Source organism: Sminthopsis crassicaudata, chromosome 1, assembly GCF_048593235.1.
Source record: "Sminthopsis crassicaudata isolate SCR6 chromosome 1, ASM4859323v1, whole genome shotgun sequence".
Taxonomy (NCBI): domain Eukaryota; kingdom Metazoa; phylum Chordata; class Mammalia; order Dasyuromorphia; family Dasyuridae; genus Sminthopsis; species Sminthopsis crassicaudata.
Window position 1 is genome coordinate 702,945,183 of NC_133617.1, and position 21,350 is coordinate 702,966,532.

Here is a 21,350-nt window from a genome sequence, read left to right on the forward strand (position 1 = left end):
TCTTATCTAGAATGGAATCCTTTTCCACCACTGCCTCTTAGAATTCCTAGCTTCTTTTAATACTTAGCTTAATACCTATCTCCCAAAGCCTTTCCCACCCCCCCCCCTCTAGAAATGACTTATATTTTATAATGATTTACTGGGTCCATTTTATTTCCCCCTGTGGAATATAAAGTCTTTGGAATAGGGAGTTGTATTCTTCTCTTTGTATTCTCAGTACCTAGCACAGTACCTGGCAAATAACTGGTGCTTAGCAAAGACTCTTTGAATGTATGCATGAATGCTGTTTTTGTCTTTTCAAGGGAACTCTACTTTAAAGGGCATTTAGTTCCCAACAGTGTCTAGCACAGTGTGGGGTATACAATAGATGTTCAATAAATACTTCACAGAGAGAGAGGCAATAGGGTATAGTTGAAAGAGCACTGGTTCCAGAGGTAAATGGGGTGGGTTCAAATCCTGTGGTGCTTACTCCGTATGTCACTACTTCCAAGTCACTTTTATCTGCCTCTGATTCCTCAACCATAAAATAGGAAGGTTGAACTAGCTGGCCTCTGGGATCCCTTTTAGCTCCAGATCTAGGATCATGGAACACATATATAACATACGAGCAGGCCACTGAATAGGATGCATCTAATAGTACTGGAAGATAGGTACAGGGTCATGGAAAAAGGCTGGCTTCTTAAAGCCAACCATTCTGGGATAGAGTCTACTGATTTCTAATCCAATCCAGATTGAGAAATATAAGCTCTTGAGAAGGCTACAGTGGAATCCTCAGGACTCTTTGGGAACATGTGATATCAGATGTTTTAGAATGGTTCCTGTAGATGGAGTCAAAGAAATTAATTTATTTTAAGATGAAGATTTATGGGCAGAGTCATCCACAGTTTAAAAAAAAAACAAAACAACAATCAGAATACTGTGAAAAAAAGAGAGGCTAAAATAAAAATGGAAACAAGACACAATCTCACAACACCAGACTCATTCTCCAAATACTGCCAGCAATTTCATGATATAGTCACTTTTTAATATTAAAAGTAAATTGTAAATGTGTCTTTTAAAAACAATACGCATAAAATAGATCTTATTATTCTAAAGCTCTTTCCTTTTTTTAAAAATGCTTTTGTTTTCACAGTAATTTCTTAGGCATGTCATGTTTTCCCTCAAAGAAATAGTGCAATTGGAAGAAGGAACACGCTGTCAGTGGGTTAGGACTCCTGCTAATACAAGTCCTTGTAGATCTCTTGTAGGAGTGGATGAAGGCTCATGTCCGTCTCTGTTTTCTTGATGACTTGCAACAGCTGCACGTGCTCTGTTACAATCTGTCTGAGGTCTGTCATTTTTTGAAGCAACTTGGCAAACAGTTGGGATGATTCGGGGTGGTTCAGCTTAAGCTGGAGCTCCAAGGCCTGCAGCAAGTTATCCTGGATGTCCTCAATAGGCTTTACGTTCAGCAAACCAGGGCGGTCTGGGGAAGGAGAATGGAGAACAAATCAGGAGACAGGCAGTCACAGAGGCAGTGAAAAGGTTTCTCCAGGACATTCCTGGCCAAGGGAGCAGCCTAAAATTTTATTGAGTTTTTTTAAAAAGTAAATCCCAATAAGAGATGTTGGAGAAGTGTATGTGTGCACATGTGTGTGTGAGAGGAGCTCTGAGGTCCCTTTCAGCTCCATGTTGGCGCTCCTGCCATCCCACTCATTCAACATTTATTAAGCACTTCCTGTGTACAGAAGTGGGAAAAACTAGGAATCTCAGCTAAGATATGGTCCCTGCCCTCATGGCTCTTACAGTTTAGGATGATAAGATATAAATACAGATGACTATGACACACAAGGTTATATTATTATTAGAGGATAAAATAGAGAATAAGGTAAATTCTCGGGAGGAGTTATTGCCAAGTGAGAGATTTTATGGAGAAGAGTTATTTTAAAGAATGGATACCAATTCAGAAGGTGAAGAAGGCGAAAGGAAGCCATTCCAGACACAGGCGAGACATCATAAATTAAAGCAAAGTGGGTGGAGAATATACAGTAGTAGACCAGGGCTGAGGTGCACAATATATGGAGGGAAATGATGGGCGGAAAGGGTGGTAGGAGACCATAAAAAGGCCTTGAATTGTAGGAAAATGTCTTTCCTTTATGACTATCCTGTCTCCAATCCTGCCTTTGAACAGCCTCACTGAGCTTTAGCTAATTCATTTTCAACCATTGGCTTCCTTATTAACACAATTTGTACTTTATAACCTCTATCTACTTTCAATCAATAAGCATTTATTAAATGCTATGTGCCAGGCACTTTCAGCCAAGCCCTTTTTAAAATAATAGCCTTTTATTTTTCCAAATACATGCAAAGATAGTTTTCAACATTCACCTTGGCAAAACCTTATGTTCTAAATTTTTCTCCCTTAAGCAATTTCAAATCTGTTTAAAACCTTAAGTTTCAAACTTGAAAAAAATTTAAATTTCAATAGTGTTTTATTTTTAGATAGTTTTCAACATTCATCATTTTAAGATCTTGAGTTCCAATTTTTTTTCCCTTCTTCCCTCCCTTATCACCCAACCAAGACAGCAAGCAATCTGATGTAAAACCTGAAATTGAAAAATAAAACAAACAAAAAAACCCTATGTTTTTTCCCTTCAACCATTTAAAACACACTTTGCAAGTGAAGGAATGCAACAGTTTTTCATTTTAATTATACGATGGTTTCCTTATAGAGTCTTAATCTTTCAGCCTGGCTTATACACAGATGCAGCTTCTCAATATTCCCAGAAATAATCCCCAAATCTCACTCTTTGAGATTATAGGCCTCTCTCTTTTTTTATTATCAACTCTGGCCATTAGTGGAAATCCTTCCCAGTTGACCTTTCTAGATCCAGTTTTATTTGGGGGAAATGACAGCATTTCTAGGCTTTTTTATAAATTTTCCTGAATAATGCTGAAGGATTCTCAGCAGAGTGGACCTCAGATTGGAACACTGGCTTGAAAGCTACAATTGCCCTGCTAAACCAGCAAGCCTGATTCAGCTGTGAATAAGCCACTGATTCTAACTCAAGGGTTTTGTCAGTAGCCAGGGATGAACCAGATTGCATCTTCTGTCTATGGGAAGGGGAAGTGATAGGAAACCCCAGCCAGGTCTCTGGCTCCATATCTGGAAGTCCATCCATCAATCAATCAACATTTATTAAGCACCTACAATGTGCTAGGCAGGGTGCTAAGTCCTAGAGTAAAGGGTGATGAAAAGAATCTGGAGACTTAGGAATCCTCCTTCTCATAAGATCTACTTCTGTGTGACTTTGAACATGTCATTTACCCTCCTCTGAGCTTCAGTGCTTTAAAAGGAGGGGATTGGATTAGATCATTTTCAAGGTCCCTCCTTTCTCTAGGATTACAAGGAGGTTCAGACTTAATTTCACTTTTTCAGCACAGGAAGAAACTAGCTCGCCTCCTTTCTAGTTTTCCTTACACACCCTATTGACTCGAGTATTGGTGGTTTTGGGATTTCAGCATTTGGGCTTGGAATAATAACGATCTCAGATTCTAGCGAAGAAAGCAATGATTTAGTCCTGGCCAAGGGAGTAATGAATGCCCCTGGAAAAGCTGTCCTTTTCCCACAGTTACTTTGCACTAATGAAAACCACCAGTGATCCAGGCTGTAAGCAAAATCAGACTCTGGGCTGGTGCCTTTTGGACTTCATGTACGCTGATGTCTTGGTTTCCCAGACTCTTTGCAAAGAAATGGAGGCTCGAGGCTTCTCCTAGTAGAAAAGTGGAGGACTTCTAGGATAGAATGTTGTATGCATTTTTAGATGTAATCATCTATTTTTCTTTGTTATCCTAATAATAAAGAGGGATGGGGGGGAGAGAGAAAAGAAAGGAGGACTGAAGAGCAGAGGATAGTTTCAGAAATGAGAATAATGTAAGAATTATATATGCTACCAAGAATGGAGGCACACTACTTCCAAGTCCACTGGCTGTACAAACACAGTAGCCTCTGAACAACTGGCAGCCATTTCTTTAGAGTTAGAAATAGAGAGCAGAGGGCAAGAAGAAGCGTTTTCCCTAGAGACATAGTCCTTCCTGCAGATTATCCCATTCATTCAGATTGTAGCCATCAGGAATGAAGCCTCTCTCTCTGTGAGCTACAATAGGAGCTAAGCAATAAAGTCCAACTTGCTGAGACTCTCACATTAATCTAATATTTAATTTTTCTGTGGAAGTTTAAAAACAAATCACAAACCAAGAGCCCTCTGGCTGATCCAGCTGATATCCAATTGATCGACCTTGCTGGAAACACTTGGCTTTGTTGCTTGGTAATGGAACTGGTCTCACTGGCCAAGGGGAAAGAGGATCTGTTTTGGATTTTCAAATCCCCATTTGGAGAGTTATTCTTTATGATGTGATAGAGGAAGATTGGCTGAAGTTTTGTGGCCCCTGATTAAATACCTTCTCTCCAAGGACCAGTTTCACTTCCAGAAATAGCCCATGGGAGAGAGTATCACATATGAGGACAAGGACTGGAAAGAGTGCCTTGGGTTCAAATGTTGACTCCTGTCATTTACCACCTGTGAGAAACTGGCAAATCATTTCTCTCTTGTCTGGAAAATGCAGAAATTATAAACTATGTGACCTCCATGGTTATCTCTCATTCTAAAATCTTTGAAGTTCTTCTTACTCTAAAAGTGCTGTTTCATTACTTGACACTTATTTTCCAGCATATTTCATAGAACAAAAAAAGGGAAAATTAAAAATGTAATGGGGAAGATGCATGACAGGTTCATAAAGTAAATTAGGGATCAGCTGGATTCTAAAACAGTGGTATCACTGTTAGTACCCCTAATTACTTGTGTGAAATTGGATAAATCTCTCAAACTTTCTGGGCCTCAGGTTCCAAATCAGTAAAATGGGGGGGGGGAGAGTTCACACTAAACATCAGCTGTAAGATTCCTTTCAGCTCTAAATTTGTAATATTTATCACAAGTATTCCCTTCTGTCTTGGACACTTAGAACACCTCCATCCTGCTTCCTTATCCTCCAGGAAGCAAAGTAATATTTAGTCATCTTAGTGGGCTACAGGCATCTTCCTAATATTCTAAGCACCATCCTCATACATTAATAAAATATTTTAAAATTGTCAAAGTGCTTTACAAAAATCATCATAGATGCTACAGGTAATATGATACTTATTTTTATAGATGAGCAAACTGAGGCTATAGACTTTTCCATGGCCACACAGTGTCAAGGGGGAGAATTGAATGACAGTATTCTTGACTCCAAGTCCATCCCCCTCTACTCACTAAATCATGCTACTTATTTATATCTGCCAGGTTCCTGCTACAAAATTTCCTTAGTTTTCCCACTAACTATCTTTCTAGGTAAGATTTTGTCCCAAATGAGGAGCCTCTTCTAAACTGTGATAAGGATTAAAATTGGGGTCCAAGATAGGATCAGGGTCAAGATCCCCCTTCTCAAATCTCCATTAGGCCCACACTGACGCCAGGCCCCCTAGAAGGCCCATTTGGAAAAGAACTATGTGATTTATACACTGCAGTATTAAGTCACCCAAAGAACCTGGAGTCAATTAATGGTTTGTCATTCTCCAGGCTATAAAGGATTGGGAAAGAACTCCTATCCCCATGCAATGAGCCCTGGAGCTGATTAGACAGCAGTCCATTGTGGGTAAATCCAGAAGGGCTATGATCCCATATTTGGGTTAGTTACAGCGGTACTTAACCAACATGGGTCCAATTGCTCTGAACATTTTGCAAGCTGCCCACTTAATGTAGGCATTTCCTAAAAAGAGGCAACAAGTAGGAAGGAAGAAAGAGGAAAGAAGCTGATGCATCATCCATAACATAGGACAGATCATTTCTAGAGACTTAGAGGTGTTGAGACCCCATAAGTTACTGTGGAGATCCTGAGGCAAGGACATGGAGGATCACAGTTAAATAAGTCATTTTTCTAGAAGAGCATATTGGGGACAGCAAGATGGTCAAGTGGATAGAGCATAGGTCCTGGAGCCTGGAGATTCAGAGTTCAAATGCAGCCTCATCTATAAACTCTCATCGCCTGCCTCCCCACAAAAAGTGAGACAGAGAATGAATGAATGAATTCTTTCCCCCTCTCTTACTTTTAGGGAAAATTAATTTCTCACCTGGTTTTCAACATTGATAGCTATATGAACATGCTGTACTTGGTGATCTTCCCACATCCCTCCCTCTTGTTGACTTTTTTTCATCTTCCTTTCACTCTCTTCCTTCTATGTCTTTGTCTTTTCCCTTCATATCTCTCCCCTCTTGGCATCCACTTGTTGACTTCCTGCCCTTGGCTGCTGACTCTGGGGGACGGGATAGTTAGTTTGAATGAATGAAAAGACTAAAGAGAGAAGATACTCAGAGACTAATAAGAATGCAGCTGTGAAGTTGGTCAAGACATGAAAACTATTTCACCTCTTTTGTTTTGATAAGGAAACTGAGGATCCTAGGTTAAGTGGCACACTAGGAGTCAGAAGACCTAGTGGCAGAGGCAAGATTTAAATCACGTCCTCCTGGCTCTAAGTATAGGACTCTGTCCAGTATAGGATTTGATTCCTCTCAAGTAAAACTGCTGACAGGCAAAAGGGGAACAACGTTGTTTAAAAGTCTCTTAAGCGTTTAACTCTCACATAAAAAAATGTTTATAATTTGCACATTCATTGTCTAAAGGCAAAAGCTTCTGCCAAAGTCCTTCATTCTTAAGTAGGTCTCCCATGTTAACATTTTCCTTGTTATAGTAATGGTGCTATTAATGCCTTCTCTGGTCCTGGTCCAAGTAACAGTCACTTCTATAAATAAAATACCTGATTATGTTTTGTTTGAGTTATGGGGGCGGGGAGGGAGGGACAGAGCAGGAGAGCTGACCGAACAATTCACTATTTTTACTCTTCCACTAAGTAGCAAGTGTCCCTTATTATACCTCACACAGTTCACTTGGTCACCTCCCTCCCTGCCCTTTTCCCTAAAATATCCTGATAAGTAGTTTTAATTTCCTAAGCATAAAACCACACACACACACACACAAAACTAGTAGCTAAAAGAGGGGAGAGGGAACAGAAATGGGCAGATAACTTAATGCAATAATAATTACAATTTAATAATAACTATCTATTGGTTGAATTAAATTGTTATTAAGTGTTCTTATATGCAAAATGTTGTAATAGGCTTCAAAGAACTTCCCCATGCTTTCCCTATTAGGATTCAAGTCCTTTTCACTGGATTATTCCCTCCAGAGAAGTGAATCTAGCTCCTTGAGAAGAAAGGGATTTCTGAGTCCTTATGGCCTCCTAAAAAGTTTTCCTTTTGTTTTCCCTGGATGAGGCCCTTACAGTGACACAGCCAGAGTCACTCAGTAAGTTCTATCATCAGTTTTTAATCCTTTACCCTTCCCATAGGATTCACTCAGTCAACATGTATTAATGAAGCACCTACTATGTGGTATTGGGTTGGGGATACAGAGAAAGTAAAAAAAAAAAAATCCCTGCCTTCAAAAAACTCACAGTTTAATGGATGAGAGAGACAACAAGTAAATAACTAGGAATCTCCAAAATCTCTGCATCTCCGAGATGGAAGATTGGGGAGGAATGAAGACTGGCAGAGGTCTCTTGCAGAAGGTGGGGTTTGAGCTAAGTCCTAAAGAAAGCCACGGAAGCTAAGAGCAGAACTCTGAACCTCTGATTCTACAATGGAGACATGAACTTCCTACTTCCCCAATGCTAAGTATCTTTCCAACTTTTACCCTAAGCCTCATTCCTTCAGGTCCCTGTTTCAGATAGCAAATAGCACTGGGAAGGGGATAGATGTTGTGGAAGGGATACTGGCCTGTCAGAAAGAATTAGAATTCAAATGCTGGCTCTGACACTTCAAAACTGTGGGAGCAAGAGCAAAACACTTTGCTCCTCTGAGGTTGTGTTCTCTGTAAAATGGGGAGATATCATAGCTTCCCCTTTACTGATAAGAATTAAATGAAATAACTTATATAAACAAATGCACAAACTCCAATTTCTATTTTTTGCTATTCCTTCCCTAGTGATTTTAATAGGAAATCTGTATTTTAATAGGGGATGCTAAATGACACAAATGATTTCAGCTTCCAAAGGAATGAATATGTAATGGTGAATATCAGACAATTATAACAAAGCAGTAACCCCCCCAAATTGTACCATATAAACTATTTCATTTATCTACAAGACTGTCCCCAATCCAACTCACTCACTCTCACTCTCTCTCTGTCCTCCATTTTTTTCTTTTCCCTCTTCTTTTTTTTCCCTCTCTTTTTCTTCTTTCCCCTCTTTCCTACCACAATCACCTCCTTTTATAGCTATCATGGTGACTTCCATTAGTGTTTTCAGATTTGCACTGGGGTTTCATTATTCCTTACTGACAGAAGGCTGTCCAGGCATCTGGACATGTTGTACCAGTCAGAAGGACGACCCATTGGGGCCTAGGGTCATGCAGAGTTTAGATGCACATTACGAGAACCCCAACACATCAGAGAGCATGCAGCCTCCGGTGGCGAGGGGAATGATTCAGTGGTTTGGATCTGAGTGCCCTGTCTACCACATCCCACAGTCTCTAAGCTTGTCTGCTCACGTAACTTCTTCCAAACTGCCAGGCTTGGCTGCTAACGTGGGTGCCTTCTCCTTGCAGCAGACAAGGTTACATATCTCACAGTTGCAATGGGGGCTAAGTTAAAGCTCTGTGATACACGTCGTCAGGACCATGGCTAGACCCTGACTGAAGTTATTGGGAGCAAACACCAGGGATGCTTCTAGTTTCATTGATCTGATGAGTCATTTCACACTCAACTCACCCACTAGTAGAGGATGCCTATCAATTGTGGGCAGAATGGTTATGGTGACTACAGCCCTTACTGAACAACGACTGATCTGGTCCTAGCTCTGTTGCTGGGTGACCAGGAACTCCAGAGTCCATGGAGCTTAGTGTCCTTTATTTATGAAATGGATCATCTGGCCTCCTGGTTCATCTACTTCATCACCTTCCACGACCTACATGGTCATTGTACTGACCTCATCCACTCTCTCATCAGTATTACTAGCATTTAACTGATGATGTGTGAAATAAAAAAGTTATAAATCCACTTACCTAAACCTGTGTGGTATTGCAGAATAAAAATGATCCTATCCAAATCCAGATAATGTCAGTTAAGGCAGCAGAGGACATGAAGTTGCAGAAGGGACCTGGGGAGGGACTGTAGCTGCAAGAGCTGATTCTATAACATCTATTTTACCCTCACTTACTTACTATAAGGCTGTGGAAAAGTAGAACCCAACCATCTTAAATTCATAGGGAAAATGAAATAGGGATCCTTTAAAGCATATTGCCCTTACAATTTTATCTCATCTAAAACTAATCTTGTCATAAAACAGTGCTTTTAAGAAGAGCATCAAGGAAGATGCTCTAGTTGTCTTAGCTTATATTTTATTTTTTAAAACAGGTTGGCCCTCTTTCCCTCTTCATCCTCCCAGAAGCCTGGAAACTTGAAGGGGAAAAAAAGAGTAGTTCTATAGAGAGGCAATTTAGGCGCATAAAGGAGGTATCAAGAAATAGTTGCACAACCAGGGTTGGAGATACACACTTCATTCATTCAATAAACATTTGTTAAGCAGCTACCATGTATCACGCACTGTTCTAGAGAGTTGTAAAGAAACATTCACTGCTCTCAAGAAGTTAACATTCATTGTTACTTGGGGCTGGGGAGCATATGTCTACATACACAAACACAAATTTATGAAATAAGGAAAGTAAATGGCATTTTTTTTAATGGAGAAGAGAACACTATTAATTAAAAGGTATAGGCCTTATGTGGGAGGGATCAAGTAAGCTTAGCTTTGAAGGAGGTTAGATATTTCAAGAAGCACAGGTGAGGAAAGAGAATTTCAGCCGTGGAAGTAAAGCAAAGACAGAGGTGAGAGATGAAATGTTATATATGAAATGAGAACTACAAGTTAGGCTTACAATATTGAGTTTGTGACAGGCAGTGAGGTCCAATAAGCCTGGAAAGGTAGCTGCAACCAGACTGTGGTTTTTAAGAGAGAGCCATTAAGGGTTCTTGAGCCAGAGTGGTGACATACTCTCAGACATTCTGGGAACCCAATCATTAGTAAAACTGGAGAACACATGGATCATGAAAGTTTTTGTTAATAAATGTTTGTTGAATCTACACCCAGAGAAAGGACAGTGGGAACTGAGTGTGGATCACAACACTCTTTTTGTTGTTTGCTTGCATTTTATTTTATTTTTCATTTTTTTCCTTTTTGATCTGATTTTTCTTGTTCAGCAAGATAATTGTATAAATATATATGCATATGTTGGATTTAACACATATTTTTTTACCATTTTTAACATATATTAGATTACTTGCTGTCTGGGGGAGGAAATAAGGGGGAAAATTGGAACATAAGGTTTTACAAGGATCAATGTTGGAAAATTGTCCCTGAATATGTTTCGAAAATAAAAAATTTTAATAAAAAAGAAAAAAAAATAAATGTTTGTTGAATTTGAAATGCAACAACACTAATAACTTTAAAAATGATATGAAGCAAAGCTTGGTCTCTCACTTACTGATCCCATCATTGCAGTAGGTTTTCTCATAATCAATGATCAAAATTAATGATCTGATCTCAGGCAATAATCAAAGGGTTTTGCTTTTCAGCTAAACAGTTTCTTAGGAAAGGGCTATAGGATGGAGAGGCATAATTGAGCCTTTCCTTTTAAGTTTTTCTAAGACAGGATGAAATCCAGGTAGGCCTGATTGTAAGAGTGAGAATATTCCCAGCGATATAGTATATCTTTGCATCTTGATGGAATTCATTGAGGTTCAACACTTAGTTGAAGACGCAGTTGGGGTTAAGTCAGGGTCATACAGCTAGTAAATGTTAGGTATCTAAGGCTGGATTTGAATTTAAGCCCTCCTGACTCCAGGGCTTGTGCTCTATTTTATTGCATCTAACAGCCCCAGGAAAATGAGGACATTTAACCTGTGGGCCCGCACATGAGCCTGTGCTGCTTAATTGTCATGGGATAGTGACACCATATACAAAGAAATGTGTAGGTAAATAAGAGAACATTCATTCCACTTGGTCTCAGTACACTGTATAAATGTGCCTAACTATCCTACCCAGAAGGTTTAATATTAGTGATTTTAAAAAAGGGCTGCTAAGATTGATGGAGAATTAACTAGTTGGCTCACAGCACTTGTATAACCCAGCTCTAGGTTAAGTGGGTACCTGGGAAGGTCATATTACTTCCCATTTGTTGCCACAGCAGTTCATTTTTCAGTTTTTCCCTGTTGTTAGGATGATGTTGGGCATTTTGCCTCACAAAATAACTTGCAAAAATTAAAAAAAAAATGGAGAATTTCCCACCCCTATGACTTGGGAATTCGGGAAGAGCTTTGCTGGCCTCCAAACTGTTCTGAATTCACAGAAAGGACCTTTTCTTGGTGTCGGCTCCATCCAACTGGCAGCCTCACCTGCTTTCTTTTGCCATGAAGTATAAGCGCCAGGACTCAAGGGAGCAGTGTTTCCAATATCATGGCTCAGGGCTTGTCAGCTTTGCTGAAGCAGAAGGAAAAAACACAGCCACTTGGCTTCCATCTTTGGGCACATTTTGGGAGGACTTGTTGGTTTTGTTGGGGCAAAGATATGATGCCAGCCATGAGAGTGCTGGTGCTGGAGGTCATTTCGGAGTGCTGGACACACACATCCTACTCTATCAATGGCATTGTAGGAGGGGGGAAGAAGGAAGCGGAAGGAAAGCTTGAGTTAAGAGTTTCTACTCAATACTTCTGGGCTATTAAGTGTCTTGCTACTCTGGATCTATTAAACTTGTAGAGTTTAGACAGTGAAGGGAAATATGGGTAACAATTATCATCAACAATACGCCAACACAGTCTATGAATGTCTATGTATGTGAGACCATATGATTAAGGGCTGGAAAGAACCTTAGAGGGTTAAGAAGAAACTTTAGAGGGTATCTAGCCCAGCTTTCTATTTTACTTGTGAAGAATCCCAGGCCTGTAATTAAATGGCAGATAGGAATTCAAACTCAGATCATCTGGCTGCAGCGTCAATGCTCTTCACTATCCTGTAAGTGGTAGAGATGGGTTGACCCAGAAGGATAGAGGAAAAAAGTCAATGATTTGGCATTTGAACCCTCCAGTTTTTAGTACATAGCACCCTGCTTAATCAGTGCTTCTTTCCTCCCCACCCCCTTCCCATTTGGTCACTCATTTATTTCTTAAGTCAATACAAATACATTTATTTAGTGACTACTATGTATGTGCCAGGCACTGTCCTAGGTGCTAGAGTTGTCAATACAAAAGACAGTTCTAGCCGTGCTCAAGGAGCTTCCATTAGAAGAAGGATACCCACTGAAAAGAGCACTAGATTAGGGATCTAGAGCAGTGGATTCTACAGTAGACTGTTAGTGAAACTTTGAACAAATGACTTAAATTCTTTGCACTTGTTTCCTCATCTTGATAATGAGATTTCCTGCCCTGCCTAGTGTAAGGAATAGATATGAAAAACACAATTCACATTTTTGTCATGGTCCCTGTACTATATATGGAAATAACTAGGGGCTAGTGAGCTAGAATTGGGAGTCAGGAAGACTTGAATTTAAATCCTTCTTTAAGGACCCTGATTGGCTAGCCCTGTGACTCTGGAAAAGTCACTTAACATCAGTCTCCAATTCTTGAACTACAAAATGAGGAGAATAATAAAACACATCCCAGGGTTGTTGTGAAGGTCAAATGAAACAATTATTAAGCATTTTGCAAACCTTAAAGCACAACATAAACACTAAACATAATCATCATCATCATCATCATCATCATCTAACAAATATGATACTTTAAGAAAGTTCAACCACAGAATTTTTAAAAAACCTGCTTTTTACTCTATTATTACTAAATTTTATGGTAACACATGCTCCGTTTGGCTTTCTTATAGAGGTTACAGTTACTGTTTATTTAAGTGGAATGCTATGGAAAGAGAAGTTTGGGTTTACAGTTGTAACTATCAGTCTATTAAGTGTTTTCCTTGTTGAGTTCTTCCCTCCATCTAAGTGTAATTTTGACTGTGAGGTTCTATGAGATAAACTATGTAGAACACAGAAAGGGGAAAATTAACATCTTTCTTGTAGAATAGTATTAGCTCATTTTTATGATAACTTAATATTAGAAAAACTTTGTAAAAAGTCATGTTTGGAGAGAAACTATTAAGAGCAATGGCTTGAGAGAATCTGGAGAAGATTAAAAGAAAGAGAATGGAGAGGCCTTATTTCTTGAGGGAACTCATTTAATACTTATCTCATGAAGAGACTTTATTTGTTATCTAGAAGGAATTAAATGGTGTGAAACTGTGTCCTCAGGAATGAAGTCATTTGCCATTAAAGTGAGTCTTTCATGTATACATATATTGTATTTAACTTATACTTTAACATATTTAACATGTATGGGTCAACCTGCCATCAGGGGGAAGGGGAGGAGGGGAAAAATTGGAACAAAAGATTTTGCAGTTGTCAATGCTGAAAAATTACCCATGCATATATCCTATAAATAAAAAGCTATAATAAAAAAAAAAGAAAAAAAAAGTGAGTCTCTGAGGTGACTATGGTTGTGATAAGTAATTATCAATGTCTTTATTTTGTTATTGATTTCATTATTATATAAATGCTAGATATTATTATTGTTAATAAACTATGCTCAACAACTTGTATTTGGTAATATTTTAAAAATCTTAGGTGATTAAGAGATTTGATAGGAATATATATACACATAGAGCTATATAAATACTTATTATTGGAAAAGGAAGTTTGCCAGTTTATTAAATAAATGAGATATTGACATGTTCTCTTCTCTGTTAAAATGCTTTTTGAGAGCAGGGGCTGGTTGTTTTTAATCTTTCTTTGTATCTCTTTATATCTTCTTACCACAATACTTGGATTGTAGTAAGCATTTAATAAATGCATTGAGAGATATGGTGATATTAAGTAATGAGTGAATATACAAACACAATTCTTAGATTACCCTAGAGTTTGGGATGATGGGTTAAAATATAAATAGAAATCAAGTTCCAGGCTTAAACAAAGCCTATAAGAGATTTTGGTTGACCCTAGACCTTTTAAACCTGGCACTTTAATAAGTAGCTGTCACTTGGATGACTTTTTAATTAACTCATGGTTTGTACAAAATGGAAGATAGGATAAATGACCTAGGAACAAATCTTGGGAGGAACTGAGTCATCTTTTTCAGCAAACCTGGTTTTAGAAAAACTGACTGAGAATGTGTAGATGCTTTAAGGGAAATAAACCAAACTTCCTAATCTGAGGGTGTCATCAGTTCTCAGGGGACAGAATGTTGAATAAGTAATCTAATTGATACATCACTATTTCCTCTTTTTTCTCTTCCTCCCCCCTATTCCTTCACCTTGCTAAATATTAAGTTAGGTCAAATCAGATATGTAGCATCCAAAAAACCCCCAACCTGTCATTCATTACCCCAAGGGGCCTTCCCATTTTTGCAATGTCACCTAACAGAATGAGGTCAGTTGGATCTCTACCAAATTTTTTTTCTTTCTGAAATCACTGAGGAAGGGGAAACCAAAGAGGATAAGACTTTCAGGCAATGTGAAGTCTGATGACGATGGGAAGAGAGGTTTTTCTGAAGGAATGGATTCCCTCTCACACCCCACACCTCCTTCTGCAAACTAAAAGAGAGAACGATGAACTTGATGTCCACTTGAACCAACGGCATATGTGCTCACCAGTCAGTCTGTTTTAGCCAAATTATGAAAACAGAAACATTTCACCAAGTACCCAAATATTTCATTGTGCTATATGAAAACCCTGTATGTTTCCAAGGAAAACATCTGTATAACTGACAGTATCCTTCAGTGTTCATCTGGACAGTTGCAACTGAGTAGAAAAAAAATTACATGGGATTTTTCTGTCACTGTATTTGTGTTTTACTTTCTTGGGTAGAACTTGCTCTAAGGACCTCCCAGTGAGGAAATTCCCTTGACTAACGCAGAATGACACTTTTTTGCAACTTAGTTTTAGAGCAAAGATTTCTAACTTAGAGTTCATGAATTTGTTGTTCTTACTAGGGTGATGTCTGCATTTTAATACAACTAGTTTTCTTTTTAATCCAATGTATTTAATTTTATGCATTTAAGAACACTGTTCAGAGAAGCAGTTCGTGGACTTTAATGGACTTCATCAGGCCTGCATGATACAAATATGGTTAAGAACTCCTGGATTAGAGAACTGTTTTGGAATAGGGAGAGGTTAAATAATTTGTCCCAAGCATCTTAATTCCAAACAAGTTCTCTAGCCATTTTCCCAAGCTACCTTTTTCTTTATTGGGTTTTTAAGGTGAGTTCACTCAGTTGCTCGGATAGCATGATAAGAGCTAACTGAAAATCGAGATGACAACTGTTGTGTAATCTTGTAATTAATCTACTATGGCACATTACCTCAGTATTAACTCCTGCACCCAACTAATAGTTATGGCTGGTATTTATATAGCATTTCAAGGTCTGCAAAGATGGTGAAAATATGGTTGAGAACCACAATAATCCACAAGTGCACATACATGTGCATGCACACACACACACACACACACACACACACACACACACACACACACAACCATATATACAGGACAGTAGGCATGGCTCTCTAGAGCACAGAGTCTTAAACTTTTTCTACTCATGACCCCTTTTTGCCCAAGAAATTTTTACATGATCTAAGGTATATAAATCAACTATTTTCTTGATAATAAACCATTATTTCCTGACCCCCATATTCAGTTATGAGACCTTATATGGGGTTGCAAACCATAGTTTAAGAAGCTGGATTCTAGAGGATGCTGTATGATTCAGGGCAAATTTACTTTAACCTCTGTCAGCCTCAGTTTCCTTATCTAATAAAATGGGAATAATAATAATACCATCTACCTCCCAGGGTCATTGTGAGGACCAAATGAGATATTTGTAAAGTGTTTGCATACCTTAATGTATTCTATAAACACCATTATTAACTGGGAGCAGATCACAATCTGAGACTCAGGTACCTCAAGTATTAAATGAGAATAATAAATGTTTCTAATATCTAACTCATAAGGTAGTTTTAGTGATTTTGTAACCTTTATCAGTGCTACATACATTTTTCTTGTTATTGTGTTAAACTAATCATAAGGTTTTCTTTTGTGAGGTAAGATAAAAGTCACATTTTAGTGTCTAGATGGTTGCTAGTTTGGGAACTACTCTCATAGGTGAAAAATTAAAGTTTAGTGAGTCCATTCTTCTACAATGGTATTTAGTGATATTTATCTAAAACCATAATTAATGAATTGCAAAAAGGACTATAAATCATTTTTTAAAACTGACTCGCTGACGAGAAATGCAGCAGGGTACATTCACAACCCTTTTATTGATGACTCCACTTCTGGAACCACAGATGCAGGATTACTCATTCTCCTCATGCGTCCAATCATATAAAATAACACTGCCCAAGTTCATGAAGCTGAAAATCAGAGCTGCAGCAGCCCTGGTCATCCTCCCACCCTTCCCCCACTGAATTAGGAACCAGAAAGCTTCGATTGGCTCATGTCCCAGCTGTTCACTTTCCCTAAATATCAGACAATGTGCCATATAAAATTGATTGTTTTTGTCAAAAGGCTATACTTTCTCACTCTGAACTACAATAAATTGGGTTCAGATTCTTCTTTACTGATTTAATTAAAATTCTCAGGGGCTAAAGATTGCTTTAATAATTTGAACAAAGCCCTCTGAAGGGAACTGAGCTTATTTGAAGTGGCTTCGGGGAGACCAATAAAACATGCTGATATCCTCCAGTATATATTTTTGGTAAATGAAACCCAACACCAGAAAGTTAGTTTTAAATTAATTTTAACCTGACAGAGTAACTTTAATGAGATTTGTGCCTCCAAAAGTAAACTGTTAGATTCTAATTAAATCACTATGAGATGCCAATAGGCTGTAGGGGATTATGTTCTGTTTCGATAGAATCCTCTGGATTCCAGAGGAATTCTGTTTTTAGAAGGACAGGAAAGAATGGGGCTCGACGCTAACCCTCAGTACAGGGCCTCTTTCCTATGAATCTGCAAGACTTTATTACACGATGTCCATGCTGTGGAGATAGTCCCAGGTGCAGGGAACACCTGGGAAAAGTCATTCAAAACTCAAAAGAAGCCATTAGCTCAAGCAATTAGGCCACCTGTTTCATCAACAAGCTAGGTCTTTCTCTCATTTCTGCCCTTCAATTCACTTGACTCCCAGGGTACTGATGTCCATATATAGAAGGAAGCTTATAGAAAATCCACCTAAAACCTTCAATTTACTAAACAGTAAATTTACCCGTAAAAACATATTTAAAGAAAGATGGGAGATAACTATACATATTTGTTACTCTAAGGATTTTATTTTTCTTTGGGGGCAGTTGGATCAGAGAAGTGAGCAAGATTCTCATCAGATTTAAAAATTGGTCATTTCATTTAGATTGAAGGTCTAACGGGAGGGAGCACATAATTTTGATCCTTAAACAAACCAGCCTGTTTTTCTGTGCAGTAACCCAGCCAGCTGTCTCTCTTAAAAGTGCACTTGAAAAAAGTTCTGGGTGTGGCAAAAGGGTACTAAGCAAGCCAGGGTGTGGATGTGTCAGGGTAATTCATCCAGAGACTGGGAAAACAAGGAAAGACTTGCCCTTCTAGATGAGGGGGTCATCAGCACCACCCCCTTTAGGAAGTGAAGTCCATTATTATTAAAATGAAATAAAGCTGGAGGAGGAGAAGCTTTGTTGTAGGTGAAGGACAATAAAAACTCCCATGATTTCCTCACTTGCTCTGGCCCATAATCATGAGTTTGTCCGGTACTTGCAATCACACCACTGGCACACCATTGGTATTTTATAATCGAAGACTCTTACAAGTATGGGGTGATAAAGGGGGAAGCCCATAAAGACTGAAAAGAGAAGTCTACCATTGCTTTACCCTTTTTCCCCTTGAGCCACCCTCCAAGTCATAAGGGAAGCTTACCTCCACTGAGGATGATGACAGCTATAAATATTGCTAGGTCGCTATCATCTAATTCCAGTGCATTGAACTTTACAGCAAACTCAAACTTGGGCTCCATAAAATCACCAAAGGGTTTTCTCAGGCTCTTCAGAAACTCCCTCGTCATGAATCCTTGGCCCTCGGATATGAGAACCCCATCTTTATTCATCAAGGAGGCCAGCATGGTGTAGATGATCTCATGGACACCATATTTCAAGAGGGTCACTTGGTCATTCAAGTCAAGGTTGACGAAACCCGGAATGTTCTTGGCATATTCGGTGATCTCCTGGACGGCTTCCACAGAACGGAACTGACACCCCTGGAAAATGCGGATGGCTACTTCTTTGCTTTGTTCCTGCAGGGGCGTGATGTGCTTAAACTTAATCTTGTCTTCTCCCATCATTAAGGAGTTCATGTCATAAATAACAAATGGCTGAAAAAGGGGGAGAAGGAGGATGGGGTTAACCTAATTAGATTATTGTACCATCAAAATTCATAAAACTTTTTTTTTCCCCCACATAAATCTGCCTCCCTTACAGAAATCTTCAAAGCTGGACACACTTGAAGAGATTTCTCTTATCTTGCCTCTTATTTAAATAATCTACTGAAATTAACCATACATAATTGATTTCAGTCTTTCTTACTGATACCATTCAGTTGTGGCTGGTTGATTTTTAGTGATAGTCTTTCATGTTTGCAGGACATAAGGAGGGAGTTTAGAATTAGGATTTCTAGGATCTAGGGAATGCTCATGTAGAAACTCCCTCAATCAATCAACCATTCATTAAGTGCCTACTATGTGCCAAGCACTGTTTTGGGTGCTGGGATACAGATAAAAAAATTGAGTCAATCCCTGTCATTAAGAAGCATGTACATCAACACATCCTCTGCAACTTATAGCCTTAGAGAGTTTTTTAGAAAATTGAAATGTTAAGTAATTTGCCCAGGTTATGGAGAGACTAAATGTCAGAAGCAGATCTTGACTCTGTGACCCTAGATCTTAACCCATGGTACAATAATCCCACTTGATGTTGGTCTTACTGGTACCAAACTAACTACTTACCCCCAGTTGTCCTGTTATGTAGAACAAACTTTTAACTTTCACTGAAAACATGATCACCCTAGGATCAACTTGGGCAAGAAAACCTCCTCTGAACCTAAAAAGATCCACTTTGTAACCTGAGATTAAATCTGAAATCTCAAAGGTTTCAAAGTTTGCATATGAAATATACTACATGATAATAAATCAGTCAGAAAACAGATTGGAAAATCCAAGGCCAAGAAAATGTCTATTTTTTTTTTCTAAACACTCTGGAAGTAATCAGTTTCGGAAAGAACAGATGTAAGACCTCTGGGTAAGAACTGCAAAAAAAAAAAAAAAAAAAAGTGGCCAAAAAAGAAAAAAAAAAAAAAGATCTGAATTTATCTTAGTATTGTGAATCCTTAAGGGACAAATTATCGAGTAAAATACATGCATCATTTATGTGGGGCTGCAGCAGACTACTTGGGAAAAGCAAGTTGTATTTGAAAAATAATTGGCTTTTCTTCGCTTATTACAGCATCATGCAGATATGGCCAGGGATCTGGTAGAGTGCAAAGAAAGAACACGGGAACTGGAAATCAGGTGACCTGAGCTGCCATCCAAGATTCTACAATGGAAAGAGTCAGAAGCTTTGGAGCCAGAGGACCTGGGTTGGAATTATAGTTCTGTCACTTGGTATTTGTGTGATCTTGAATAAAGTCAGTTAACATCTCAGGCTTTTGTTTCTCATCCATAAAATGAAGATTTTGGATAGATGCCATCTAAGTTCCTGTCCAGATGGAAATCTATGATCCTGTAATCTCTAAGAACCTCAGTTTTCCTATTTGTAAAGTGAAAGATTAGATTGTTTCTAAAATTCCTTTCAGCTCTAGGTCTCTAATTGATGACTAATAGCACGAATGGTGAAGGGGAGGTCAGGATGCCAAGAGTAACATCCCTGGAGCCTCAGGCAGAATCCTCACTAGATCTGTACATATAGAGCAGGGAAAGGAAGGTCACCTTAGGTGAGTTCCCACCTTGATGGACACCCTAGCAAACTCTCCTGTGAAGTTGGGTTCATGGTGATGTCAACTGGTTTGGCGCTAATACCAAAAGAGACTTCAGGATTTTCTACTGAATGGAGATCAGGATGACTTTTGAAATCTTAGTTTAATGATGACTCAATGCACATTCTATTTCCTTCATGTTTACACCAATTCTGTCTATTTGATATCTTGTAAAATGGAAATAGAAATATGTGGCAAGGTACTAAATAATGTTTGTATGCTAAAAAATAAAATCTTAGTTTACTTCTATGTAAAATGAGGGAAATTCAAGTGTATCATTTTAAAGTTTTTATCCAGCTCTAAATCCTATTATCCTCTGACCTCTTCCAGTTCTATCAGCCAAAGCCTTAAGTCAGTTATTTGTTGTTACTTAGTTGTTTTAGTCTCGTCCAACTCTCCATGAACCCACTTGGGATCTTCTTGGCAAAAATACTGGAGTGGTTGGCCATTTCCTTCTCTAGTTTATTTCACACAAGAGGAAACTGAGGCAAACAGGGTTAAGTCACTCACTTAGGGTCACACAGCTAGTGAGTGTCTGAAACCAGATTTGGACTCAGAAAGATCAATCTTACAGACTCCAGAGCAGTCAGTTTATACATTGGGAGAAATGGAACTGGCATTCTTGTATTTTAGAAGTCCTGATCTCTTGACAATCCAAATAAGTCCAACTCTATTTAGCAGAATCACTCAAAAATTGTGAACATTCTCTAAACAAGCAGTTTAGGTTAGGGACACTGTGTTAGCACAGCCCTAAGCAAACAGCTTAGGAGGCCAAGAGTGAGTTAATGGGTCCCGGCACAGCTCACGGTAGCTCTGTCTACCTCAGCCTTCAGCAGGAAGGAGGAACCCCGGGAGGGCAGTAAGTCTGCCTCCAACAATAGTGCTTGCTCCTGGGCTGCTAAGATGGAGGCTGCTCTGAATGTCCTATCTGCAATTTCCATTTTTTAGGCTACTTAATGTGATTTCAGGAGGGAATTTGGTGTTCAGACTTTCATCATTAGAAATGATATTACTATGGGAAAAAGAGAATGCCAGGGGATGGACTTTCTCGGATCAATACTGATTGTGTCTTCTCAAGATCCTGGGGGAAATAAGTTTTGGAGCTGGAAGGCACCTCAGAGACGATCTAGCCC

The 21,350-nt window shown here is 38.8% G+C and overlaps 1 protein-coding gene across 1 annotated transcript in view; it reads right to left on the minus strand.

The window, feature by feature from the left end:
- Nucleotides 1-1,007: 1,007 nt before the first annotated feature.
- The window catches only part of PPARG (peroxisome proliferator activated receptor gamma), a 160,045-nt gene continuing 139,702 nt past the window's right edge, over nt 1,008-21,350 (minus strand). The window contains 2 exon segments of the mRNA XM_074283890.1: nt 1,008-1,465; nt 18,112-18,562. Coding sequence (XP_074139991.1) covers nt 1,218-1,465; nt 18,112-18,562 — 699 coding nt within the window. The 3' untranslated portion in view covers nt 1,008-1,217.